General features: G+C 55.9%; 1 protein-coding gene across 22 annotated transcripts in view; it reads left to right on the top strand.

The window, feature by feature from the left end:
• The window catches only part of ADCY7 (adenylate cyclase 7), a 74,291-nt gene that overhangs the window by 41,179 nt on the left and 20,786 nt on the right, over window positions 1-12,326 (top strand). For 21 of the 22 annotated variants that reach the window (XM_010347830.3, XM_074403235.1, XM_074403190.1 and 18 more), the window contains 6 exons: window positions 2,898-3,328; window positions 5,652-5,855; window positions 6,691-6,852; window positions 7,617-7,766; window positions 8,276-8,424; window positions 9,436-9,547. In XM_010347830.3, the coding sequence (XP_010346132.1) occupies window positions 3,158-3,328; window positions 5,652-5,855; window positions 6,691-6,852; window positions 7,617-7,766; window positions 8,276-8,424; window positions 9,436-9,547 (948 nt within the window). In that variant the 5' untranslated portion in view covers window positions 2,898-3,157. The remainder of the gene's footprint in view (window positions 1-2,897; window positions 3,329-5,651; window positions 5,856-6,690; window positions 6,853-7,616; window positions 7,767-8,275; window positions 8,425-9,435; window positions 9,548-12,326) is intronic. The other variant, XM_074403259.1, reaches the window with a different exon arrangement.

Below are 12,326 nucleotides of genomic sequence, written 5' to 3'. Positions count from 1 at the left end.
AACCCCGAAGCACAGGTTTGGATGCATATGGTTAGCACACAACACGTGCCTTTTGTGGAATATAGACTGATTCGTTTAGATTTAGAGGTTGTAAACTAGTGAGTTACAATCACTGAAAAATTTGAAATCAGCTGCCAACATTAAAAAAAAAATCATTATTTCATGTGGAAATCAGATTTGTAGTTTGAACACTTTGACAGCTCTGGGCCAGACCCCCGAAGGGTTGAACAGGTGCCAAGGCCTGTAGGCACCTGCCCAGGCACCGAAGGAGCCCAGGCACCAAAGGAGCCACGGCCCCGCAACAAATGGCCCCATTCTCCTCCCCCAAATATGTGGTTTTTCCATTTCGCTCCTGGTGTGTGGTGATGGAATAGGAACTTCCAGGGGAAATAGAGCCTGAGGTGGCTTCTGGAGTCGAGGTGGCCCCAGGGATCTAACAGTAGCGTGCGCTGGTTGTGGGGGCTTCCCTTAGACTTGAGGACCTTAGATATTCTGCTTTTTTGCCTTTAGGGGCTGGGGGCTTGCCTGGCCACCTTCCCTGTGCTGGACCAGCTGTCCTTTGAAGCTTCCACTGGTGGCTGGCCATTTGTGCCCTGTGACTGCCCTGAGCCATCCTGTGTCTCATAGCCTCCCTGCCCTCTGCCCTCTGCCTCTGGCCATGTCCTGATTTGAATCCGAGGCAGGCCTGGAGGACACTGGGGGCTTGAACTCTTGGTCCAAGGTCACCCCCTTCACACAGGTTCCTGCTGGGAATATGGCAGCTGTCCCCAAGTCTTCATTGCTGTGTGAGGGATTGCACATTTTTGGTAATTTTCCTTCCTTTGGAGACTGATGGGGATCCCTGGGGAGAGAGAGCCCAGCCTAGCACACAGGAGGTGTAGGGGCTGGCAGGCGTTGGTGTGACTCACAAGACTTTTTGGAATAGATGAATGTGCTAATGAATGAATGGTGCTGGGGAAAGAAGGAGCCCACATGGGCTGAGCATGGCAAGCCTGGGGTCGGCTCACAGTTTTGTCACAAAGGGGCCTCTATGTCCCTCTCTGAGACTCAGCTTCCTTTTCTGTGAAGCAAGGCTTGCAGATATCTGAAATTTGCATCAGGGGCATCTTTTAAGAAAACAAGATCTTTGCCAGATACAGTGGCTCATGCCTGTAATCTTAACACTTTGGGAGGCCAAGGAGGGTAGAATGCTTGAGCCTAGGAGTTTAAGACCAGCCTGGGCAACATGGTGAAACCCCATCTCTACAAAAAAATACATGGCCCACTGCAGCCTCGGCCTCCCTGGGCTCAGGCAATCCTCCTACCTCAGCCTCCTGTTATTGCTGCAAAGTTACACAGGAGGCTGAGGTGGGAGGGTTGCCTGAGCCCGGGGAGGCTGAGGCTGCAACAGGCCATGATTGCACCACTTCACTCCAGTCTGGGTGACAGAGTGAAACCCCATTAAAAAAAGAAAAGAAAAGAAAAGAAAAAAATGCAGTTTTATGTGGAGCTTCTGTAACAGATGCAGTGGGCTGCTCTGGCTGAAAACGGGCATGGAGGCCTGAGCCTGTGCCCCTCTGCCTTCCCTTCCCATTGGGGCCCTGAGGCATGTCCCCAAATCTCAGAGCCCCCAGGATCACAGCTTAGAACCCTCTGGGCCTGGAGATGTGAGACTCACTAGAAAATGAAGTGAATGTGGTGTCTGTACCAGGACCATGGGGACAGAGCAGAGCCTGGAAACAGATCTCAACTGTGTGGTCACCTGATTTATGACAGAGGTGGTTCCACTGAAATTCAGTGAGGAAGGGATGGCCAGTTTACTGAACACTGCTGGGATAGTTCAATATCCATGTGGAAAAAAGAAATGAACCTTGATCCCTACCTCACACCATAACCAGAGTGAATTGAGATGGATCGGAGAGACCTTTGTGTGAAAGCAAAAAGTGAAATGTGCCAAGCAGAGCTGGTCTGTAGAAGTTTCTGTGATAACACACATGCTCTGTGTATCTGTGCTGGCCAGTACAGCAGCCACCAGTCACATGTGGCTGTTGAGTATTTCTTTTCTTTTTCCTTTTTGAGACAGAGTCTTGCTCTGTTGCCCAGGCTGAGTGCAATGGCACAATCTTAGCTCACTGCAACCTCTGCCTCCCAAGTTTGAGCCATACTCCTGCCTCAGTCTCCTGAGTAGCTGGGATTACAGGCACATGCCACCATGTCCAGCTAATTTTTGTATTTTTAGTGGAGACAGGATTTCACCATGTTGGTCACGCTGGTCTTGAACTCCTGATCTCAGGTAATCTGCCTTTCTCAGACTCCCAAAGTGCTGGGATTAGAGGCATGAGCCACCGCACCTGGTATTTGAAATGTGGCTAGTGTGACCAAGGGACTGAGTTTCTGATTTTATTTAAAATTAGTTTGAATTTACTTTAAAATAGTGGCCGGGTATGGTGGCTCTTGCCTGTGATCCCAGCACTTTAGGAGGCTGAGGCAGGAGGATTGCTTGAGCCCAGGAGTTCAAAACCAGCCTGGGCAGCAGGGGGAGACTCTACCACTACAAAACAAAATTTAAAAATTAGCTTGGGGTGTGGTGGTGCGCACCTGTATTCCCAGCTACTCAAGGGGCTGAGTTGGAAGAATCACTTGAGGCTAGGAGTTTGAGGCTGCAGTGAGCTATGATCGTGCCACTGCACTCCAGCCTGGGCAACAGAGTGAGACCCTACCTTGAAAAAAAGAACAGCCACATGTGGCTAGTGGCTACTCTCTTGGACAGTGCAGTTCTAGAAGACACAGGGAACTAGCTTTATGACAACAGGGCATAAAAGTTAGGGTAGGGTAAAGATGGATAAATCAGATGCGGAGCTGTGAGGCCTGGGCCCCGCTCTCCCTGATGCCAGCCCTCCCCTGACTCTCCCCGTCAGGTCAAGCTCTGGTCTCCGCAGAGTAACCGCGTGTGGAGTCAGCCCAGTCTGGATGCACAGAGGGATGCCAGCGACACAGTGAGCAAGGCCTGGCACCGGAGCTGTGCAGACCTCTCATTGGCTATGGAGCAGCAGGCCCGCTTGCCGGCCTTGGAGAGGCCAGGGGCCTAGGCCCACAGGGGAGGCTGTTGGCAGACAGATGCCCTCCAGGCCCTGGGGCCTCCTTAACAGCCGGTGGACACGTTTGCTGGCAGTGGAGAATGCCGGCTAAGGGCCGATACTTCCTCAATGAGGGTGAGGAGGGCCCTGACCAAGATGCACTCTACGAGAAGTACCGGCTCACCAGCCAGCACGGGCCGCTGCTGCTCACGCTCCTGCTGGTGGCCATCATCGCCTGCCTGGCCCTCATTATCATCGCCTTCAGCCATGGGGTGAGTAAACGCAGCCCCTGGGCTTCATGTCTCAGCCCTGACCTTGGGCAAGCTGTTATCTTCTCCTAGCCTCAGTTTCCTCTTCTGTAAAATGCTATGTCTTTTTTTTTTTTTTTTTTTTTTTTTTTTTGAGACAGTCTGTCTCCCAGGCTGGAGTGCAGTGGCACGATCTTGGCTCATTGCAACCTCCATCTCCTGGGCTCAAGCAATTCTCCTGTCTCAGCCTCCTGAGTAGCTGGGATTACAGGCATGTGCCACCATGCCTGGCTAATTTCGTATTTTAGTAGAGACGGGGTTTCACCATGTTGGCCCAGCTGGTCTCAAACTCCTGACCTCAGATAATCCACTTGCCTTGGCTTCTCAAAGTGCTGGGATTACAGGCGTGAGCCACCGCGCCTCGCCAATGCTATGTCTTTTACAGCATATTTAGACTGGTAGAAGACAGGTTTCTAATTAATTTTTTTTTTTTTTTTGAGACTGGGTCTTGCTATGTTGCTGAGGTTGGTTTTGAACTTCTGGTGCAAGTAATCCTCCTGGCTCATCTTCCTGAGTAGCTGGGATTACAAGCATGCACAACCATGCCCAGCCTCTCTTAAGTTTAATTCAATTTTGACGTCTGAAGTGGTTTTAAATATTACATTAAATTGTCTGAATAAATTATTCTAATTTTCCTCCATGATGAAATTTGATTCTACTGAAGACCTGGGGTCAGGGATGGCCTGGGTATCACTACCCTCACTTCCCATACCCATGCAGACATCATTAATCAATCCCTACACTCCATACTGAGCCTGGCTACATTCTCAGAATCCTCTTTTTATTTTATATTTTTTGTAGAGACATGGCCTCACTATGCTGCCCAGGCTGGTCTTGAACTCCTGGCCTCAAGTGATCCTCCTGCCTTGGCCTCCCAAAGCATTGAGATTACAGGCACGAGCCACTGCACCCGGCCTCAGGGTTTTGCTCTTGTTGCCCAGGCTGGAGTGCAATGGTGCAATCTCGGCTCACTGCAACCTCCACCTCTGGGTTCAAGCAGTTCTCCTGACTCAGCCTCCCGAGTAGCTGGGATCATTGGCATGCACCACCACAGTAGGCTAATTTTTTGTATTTTTTGTAGAGATGGGGTTTCACCATGTCAGTTAGGCTGGTTTTGAACTCCCAACCTCAGGTGATCTGCTTGCCTCAGCCTCCCAAAGCGCTGGGATTACAGGCATCCGCCACTGTGCTGGGCCTCCTCAGAATCATTCTCACACAGCTCTCCAGGCTGACACCACTCTTGTCGTCTCTGGCCCGCCTTGGTACAGCCACTAATCGTGTTCGGCTATTGAGCATTTAAAAAGTGGGGGATAGACTGAGGAACTGCATTTTTTTTTTGAAGGAGTTTCACTCTTGTTGCCCAGACAGGAGAGCCATGGAGTGATCTTGGCTCACTGCAGCCTCCTCCTCCTGGGTTCAAGTGATTCTCCTGCTTCAGCTTCCAGAGTAGCACCTGCCACCACGCCCGGCTAATTTATGTATTTTTAGTAACAATGAGGTTTCTCCATGTTGGCCAGGATGGTCTCAAATTCCTGATCTCAGGTGATCCACCTGCCTCAGCCTCTCAAAGTGCTGGGCTTATAGGCATGAGCCACCATGGCCCGCCCATTTTCTTTATAATTGATGTAAATTCGATTAGCAGAGATCTGGAAAAATACTCAGAAACTGCAGGGTGTTTATGTGTGTTAAGTGGCCAGGACAGTGGCTGCTCTGCCAGTGCTGCCTGGACCCACATGGCTACCAACCATAGGATACTTGCTACCGTGTGCCAGCCTGACAGTCAGGCCTCTGCCCCCACGGACTTCCCGGACACCGTGCCCATCCCGTCCTACTCCGTGCCGCTGCCCCAGCTTTTCCCCATGGGATGCCTTTTCCTGGAATCCTTCAGCAGCCTCTGCTTACTCGCTGAGGGCCAGGCCCGTGTCCCCTTTGGATGATTTTCTGAGACTGTCCCGCCCTGTGCTCATGGTGTCACCTGTGGCTGCCCACAGAGCACCGTAGGAACCCAGAGAGGAGGCAGAGGCGGATGGAAAGTGATGGCATCGCGGGTGGGGCTGTGGGCGATGCTCGGACTCCCGAGGAGACAGGAAGTGGGTGGTTGAGGCAGCCTTGGCAGAGGTGACAAAGAAAGGACTGAAGGTGAGCAGGAACCGCGTGTGGGAGGGCGCAGCCACACCCTCCCTGTGGACGAAGCTGTAAGTGAGGCAGCCAGCCCGGCAGACTTTCTGGAGGAGGTGTTGCTGCCCAGGGGAAAGCTGAGGTGTTTCTGTCTGTATGTTCTGCCCAGGACCCCTCCAGACACCAGGCCATTCTGGGCACGGCGTTCCTGGTGCTGGCAGTGTTTTTGGCCCTCTCCGTGCTGGTGTACGTCGAGTGTCTCCTACGTCGCTGGCTCAGGGCCTTGGCGCTGCTCGCCTGGGCCTGCCTGATGGCCCTGGGCTACGTGCTGGTGTTCGACGCGTGGACGAAGGCGGCCTGTTCATGGGAGCAGGTAACGGGGGGGACTCTGGACTCCCTGACAGCTGCATCCTCAGCAGCTCCCACCCTCGCGGTTGGTACACTGCCATGGGCCCTTCCTGCCCCACGTGCTTGGCTGTGTGTCTAGGATGGGCCTGGACTGGATTTGTCCCTGTGAGTTGTCTGCACTGACTGGGCTGAGAAGAGGGAACATTCCCTTGGATGTCGGGCTGCAGCACTTGCGGGGCCCTTTCTCAACCAGCTCGACCTGCAGGCTTGAGCTGCACTGGCCTGGCCGGGGTCACCGGTCCAGTCCTGGACAGTCACTGTCACCAAGCAGTGGCACGCTCTGACCGGTGGGCCTGGGTCCTGTGACAGCTCCTGTGGCTGAGGCAGGCTGGGATGAGGCCCAAGGAAATCATGGGGACTGAAGAGGGTTGCGTATCACTCCCAGAAGGATAGACGCAGGGCCGGTGGGTGGGGGTGGCGGGAGGGCAGGTGGGGCCGCCCTGCTGGAGGCAGCTGGTGAGAGGGAGCCCTAGCCTCCTGGTAATCACCATTCCTGCCCAGAGAGAGCCACGTGGGAAGGGCACCAGGTGGGGGCTCCCTGGATCATGTGGACCATGGAGCCACCCGCCTGGGGTGGCCACAGGCAGTGGATCTGCACAGGAAACCATGAACCGTGTGGCTGGGCCCACCCCAGAAACACATTCTGGCTTTTCTTGTTCCCTCGTATGTCTGCCCACATGGCGGGGCGAGGGGCTGCCCTAAGGACAACCACTGGGTGTGCTGGTGTGGGGCAGGCTTCCGGGGGCTGCAGGGCTGGGGCGGCACGTCAGGGCACTGGGCTCACGAGGCTGTGTCCACAGGTGCCCTTCTTCCTGTTCATCGTCTTCGTGGTGTACACGCTGCTGCCCTTCAGCATGCGGGGGGCTGTGGCCGTGGGGATCCTCTCCACCGCCTCCCACCTCCTGGTGCTCTGCGCTCTGATGGGAGGCTTCACGACACCCAGCGTCCGGGTGGGGCTACAGGTGAAGGATGGGCCAAGGCCTCTGGGGAGGGGGTTGTGGTCTGGGTCTAAGGGCAGATGGGGGTCCCCTCTGAGTGAGCTGGACCCATAGGTCCCAGAGCCGTGTTTGCAGACAGCCCGCTTCCAGGCCGGGCCCTCTCCAAGTCTGCTCCGAAGCTGGGCCCCCAGGGGTGGCCCTGGCCTCCAGCCTTGTTTTGCTGGCCTAGGGCTCCCGTGTGGCTCAGCCCTCAGGGTCCTGACCTCAGGCCCTCCCCTCTGGTTCAGGGGCACTGTCGTGGGGTGAGTCCCATTCCCGAGGTTTCTCTCAGTCCCTGTCCTGACAGAGCTGGGGGTTTCCCAGGACATAGCCTTTTGTCTTGAATGAGTAAACCTTTTGTTCATAATTTTTGGGGGTTTAGATATGTTTTCCTCCTGACCATGCCTGGGGTCCTTTCTGGGCAGAGGCTGAACTTCTGCACAGCCAGCTGGGAGCTGTGCCCTCTGGGACTACCCTTAGCATGCATGCCCCTCTGGCCCTGGGCTCTGTGAGGTGGTCTCTTCTGCTTCCCTGGGCATCCTGGTCTTGTGGTCCTAGTGACTCACTAGGAGACTAATACCTGTCTGGGCCTCGGTTTCCCTGTCTGCCCCAGGAAGACTGCCATCCTCAGTGGGTTGGGGGTCAGGAAATCGGAAGGGAACAGTGCCATCACGAGCCCACCTAGGGGTCTGGTGTCCTGGGAGGGCATGGGCCAGGCCACATCTGACCTCACCCCGGCCCACCTGCAGCTGCTGGCCAACGCGGTCATCTTCCTGTGCGGGAACCTGACTGGTGCCTTCCACAAGAACCAGATGCAGGACGCGTCCCGGGACCTCTTCACCTACACTGTGAAGTGCATCCAGATCCGCCGGAAGCTGCGCATTGAGAAGCGCCAGCAGGTGGGACGCGGCCCCCACTCCTCACCCTGCGCACCCCTGTCCTCTTCCTTTTTCTCTTGGACATGAGACGCTCGTGGCGCCATGTGCGAGAGGTGCATGCCAGACACCCATGCAGTTCTCACCTCGGTCAGTCTTGGGCTCTAGCCGGGTAACCAGAGCCTGTAACTCTTGACTCTGCCTTCCTCTGTGTGGTTTCAGTCCTGGGCAGGCCGTCCCCAGGTGGTGGCAGAGAAGGCCCTAATGGCTCCAGGCTGCCCACCCATCGCTTAGCCTCCCCAGCTGAAAGGACCTTTTCTCACACAGCCTGAGTCCTGGGGGCTGCTGGGGACATGGGAAGTGGATGCCCAGCTGGGTTGGCAGAGGGCAGGAGCAGAGATGGGGGCATTGTGGGCAGAGCAGGCAGGTGGGCAGGGAGGACAGGGACCAGGTAGGCCAGGTCTGGACCCTGATGTCACCCTGCCTGTCCCCCACCGGTCCACCCTCTGGTCTGCCTGCCTGCCTGCCCCCAGGAGAACCTGCTGCTGTCGGTGCTCCCGGCCCACATCTCCATGGGCATGAAGCTGGCCATCATCGAGCGGCTCAAGGAGCATGGTGACCGCCGCTGTGTGCCCGACAACAACTTCCACAGCCTCTACGTCAAGCGGCACCAGAACGTCAGGTGGGCGGCGAGCCGTGCGGATGGTATCTCCTGGGGGCTGAGCCCACCGCCCCATCTGGAGGCTCAGACCCTGGCCCACGTAGGAATTGGGGGAGGGCCCCATGGTCCCAGGTCAATCCAGGGCCCTTCCTGGGCCTCAGAATCCCCACCTGTTTCCGAAGGGGTAGGATCAGATCAGGGCCCTTAGGACTCATTGGCGTTGGGGAAGATGTAGCAGCCCCCGAAAGTGCCAAACTGTGTGAGTAAACATGGCTTTTTGAAGGAAGGAGTCCCTTCAGATGGTTCTCAAGGGGGCCCAGGATCCCCAGAAGGAGGTAAAGCCCCCTGCCTTGGTGCCCAAGAGTGCCCCAGTTCTGACACCCGATTCACAGGGAACCACAGAGTTTTACCTGAATGCACTGACCTGAGTTTGTCAAGCGTAGACGTGGGTCCTGGGAGACCCCCTGTGTCCTCTGCCTGTAGCACCAGCATTATATCCGAGGCTGGCCCACTGCCTTTTCTCTGGACTGTGCATGGTCCATGAGCTCAGGACTTTGGAGCAGGGACATCTGGTGCAGATTCCAGCTCCTGGCTTCTCAGCAAGTCTCGGTGTCCCAGAGCTTCAGTTTGCACGTCTGTAGAATGGCAGTTCTGCGAGGGCTGTGTGAGCACTGGATGCCTGTGAAGCACTGGGTGTGGAGGTTGTGTTGAGGGAGCACAGAGCCACCTCGCTTCAGGGAGTTCTGAAGTCTGTGCTATGGCGAACATTGGATGGGCAAGAGGAACGCTCCGTGATTGTCTGCAGGGATGGGGCTGGAGCAGGCCCGAGGGCTCCTGCAAGTTCTGGGCTTTGCTCCCTTTTACTTTAATGTGAAGCCCCCGGAACGTTAATCTTTGTGGCCGGGTGCAACTCTCCCATTCCTACGGAGGCTGAGGAAGGGCAGGGGTGATTGGGCTCAGGTCTGGCAGGCTCCTGCTGCCCCATTCAGGGGCCTGGCTCTGACACTCCCTCCCACCCCGCCCCTTCCCCAGCATCCTCTATGCGGACATCGTGGGCTTCACGCGGCTGGCCAGCGACTGCTCCCCGAAGGAACTGGTGGTGGTGCTGAACGAGCTCTTTGGCAAGTTCGACCAGATCGCCAAGGTGAGCCCGCTGGCCTGTGCTGGGCAAAGCCAGGCCCCTACCCTGCCCGTTGCATCCCCAGGGGTGTCCAGTGTCCAGTGCCCTGCTGGGATTGAGTTGGGGAGGCCATGGCTGAATTTTCCCATCCAGCCGGCAAACACATATGAGCACCCCATGGTAAAGGTGGGGGTGAGTGGTGACCACAGCAGCCAGGATCCTGTGCCCCCAGAGTGTGAGGCTAGTGGGGAGACTGCCAGCGCACACTGGGCAATATACTGAGGCTCCAGAGCTCAGATGTGGCCTCAGAAGGAGGAGATGGCTCCATCCTCCCTGGTGAGTCCAGAAGCTTCTGTTCACCTGGTAGCTCAGGGGGACTGTGGAATGCCCAGCCTCACCCAGAAGCAGCTTTTGACAAGCTCTGAGGTGAATCATGTGTACATTAAACTTTTATTTTTGTTTGTTTTTGTGAGACAGTCTTGCTCTGTCACCAAGGCTGGAGTGCACGGGTGCCATCACTGCTCCCTGCAGCCTTGACCTCCCAGGCTCGAGCGAGTCTCCTGCCTCAGCCTCCTGCGTAGCTGCAATTACAGGCACGTGCCACCATCCCTGGCCAGCGTTTTGTATTTTTTGTAGTGATGGAGTTTCGCCATGTTGGCCAGGCTTGTTTCAAACTCCTGACCTCAAGTGATCCTTCCCCCTTGGCCTCCCAAGTGCTGGGATTCCAGTGTGAGCCACTGCTCCTGGTCCACCTTAAAGTTTGAGACACTTGAAAAAAATCTCTGAGGAGGAAAGGGAACAGTGTTTTTGGCAGGGGGAACAGCATAGATTAAAGCCTGGAGTGGAGAGAAAGCCCTGTGTATCCACGGGATGAACGTGGCTGTGTGCAGGGAACAGGATGTGAGGGGGCAAGGGCACAAGGTCAGATGTGCAAGGATGTGAGGGCTGAGGTGAGGACTGGGATGCCAAGGAGCTCGGGAGGTGCCAGGCAGGAATGGGAGTCAGGCAAGGAATGTCTCCACTGAAGGGCCAAATGGTCCTGAGAGAGGCTAAGTGCCAGGCCCTGAGCCTGGGTGGAGCCTTGGCCTACATGGTATATGCTCTAAGAGAAGCGCAGGGGCCGGGGACCCTGGGGAGCACCTAGCCCAGCCTCAGATGGTCAGGGCAGACTTCCTGGAAGTGGTAGCCATTAAACAGAGACTGAAGTGTAAGATTTAAGGCGGCAGCTCCCTATCCTGGCTGTACCTGTGAATTACATGGAAAGCTTAAATGCAACACCAGCACCCATGTCCACACCCATCAGAGTTTTGTTTTGTTTTGTTTTTGAGACAGAGTCTTGCTCTGTCACCTAGAGTGAAGTGCAGTGGCAGAATCACAGGTCACTGCAGCCTCGAATTCCCTGGGCTCAGGTCATCCTCCCATCTCAGCCTCCCAAGTAGCTGAGACTACAGGTGTGCACCACAACCCCTGGCTAATTTTTTTGTGTTTTGTGGGGATAGGATTTTACTATGTTGGCCAGGCTGGTCTTGAATTCCTAGGATCAAGTGATCCACCCACCTCAGCCTCCGAAAGTGCTAGGATCACAGGCATGCACCATCACGCCTGGCCTCATCAGAAGTATTAGGAGCCCCCGCACCCCGCACCGATGACTCTGTGTGCAGAAAATCAATGTTCTAGAACTTGATGGGAGGCAAGTTATGGCTTCACGCTGGGAAGAATTTTTCATGATCAGAGCTGCTCAATCCTAGGAGGGACTGGAGGGGAGCTCCCTGTCACAGGGGTAACCAAGCTGCTATAGGATCCCACTGGCCAGGGATGCTCTGGAAAACTGTCCCACCCTGGGCATTGTGGACTGAGTGACTCAGAGGGCCTGTCTAGCCTGGAACCTTCCTTCAGGATCTACATAGCTTCTGAACCAGCAGCTGGGAGACCCAGAGGCTAGGTCTCATGTGAGGGAGGGGGCCTGGGCTCGGGCCACAGCTGGCCCTTTCCTTACCATAAAGCCCTCACAGAGGGTCCCTGGTCTCTTGGACACAGTTTTCCCTCCCCAGAAGGCCTGGGAGGCATGGCCCTGTTGCACAGATGGGGAAAGGGAGGCCACAGCAGGTGCAGGCTTCCCGGTCCGAGCGTCTAATCTCTGGGCAGAGTCAGGCAGGGCTGATCGCAGCCTTTTCTCCTATCAACAATCAGATTCCAGAAGTGTAAGTTCTTTCCAAGAGCCAAGGCCTCCTGTCTCAGAGGCACACATGTTGCACCTCAGTGGAGGACCCAGCTCCCCAACTCCACGTGTCAGAGACTCAGGGGACCATCAGCCAGCTTGCAGTCTGGGGAACATGGCTCCCCTACATCTCTGAGAGCCGGGCTGGGTCCACGGGCCGTCCCGTGCCTGGTTTGAGAGGAGATCAGGAGTCCTGAGTCAGCGCCTGGCATCCAGGTCTGCCAAGGTTGCCTGCTTTCTAGTAAAGCCTGTCCTCATGTCCCTGCAGTCACCCACTCAGCATGTGCCAGATGGGGCCCGGCAGGAAACATCTGGCACACTCTCAAACTGAGTAATTGGAGGAGGGCGCAGGCCAGGGACAGTTCCCAGACTGGGCGGGTGCAGGGGACCTGGAGGCAGGGCTGGTGCTGTGTCTGGGGCCTGGGTCCATGATGGCTGATGGGCATGGAGGGGAGACAAGGACAGGATGGGCTGGAGCCCTGGAGACAGACAGTGTTTCGGGAGCAGGGCTAGCCCTCATGACCCTGTAGGACGGAGCCCTCTCAGCTCCCTCCCTACCAGACGCCAGAGCACAAGGCCACCTGC

This window comes from Saimiri boliviensis, chromosome 1 (assembly GCF_048565385.1).
Source record: "Saimiri boliviensis isolate mSaiBol1 chromosome 1, mSaiBol1.pri, whole genome shotgun sequence".
Lineage (NCBI taxonomy): Eukaryota > Metazoa > Chordata > Mammalia > Primates > Cebidae > Saimiri > Saimiri boliviensis.
Note: the sequence above shows the minus strand (reverse complement) of the source record. Positions and strands in the feature narration are given on the sequence as shown.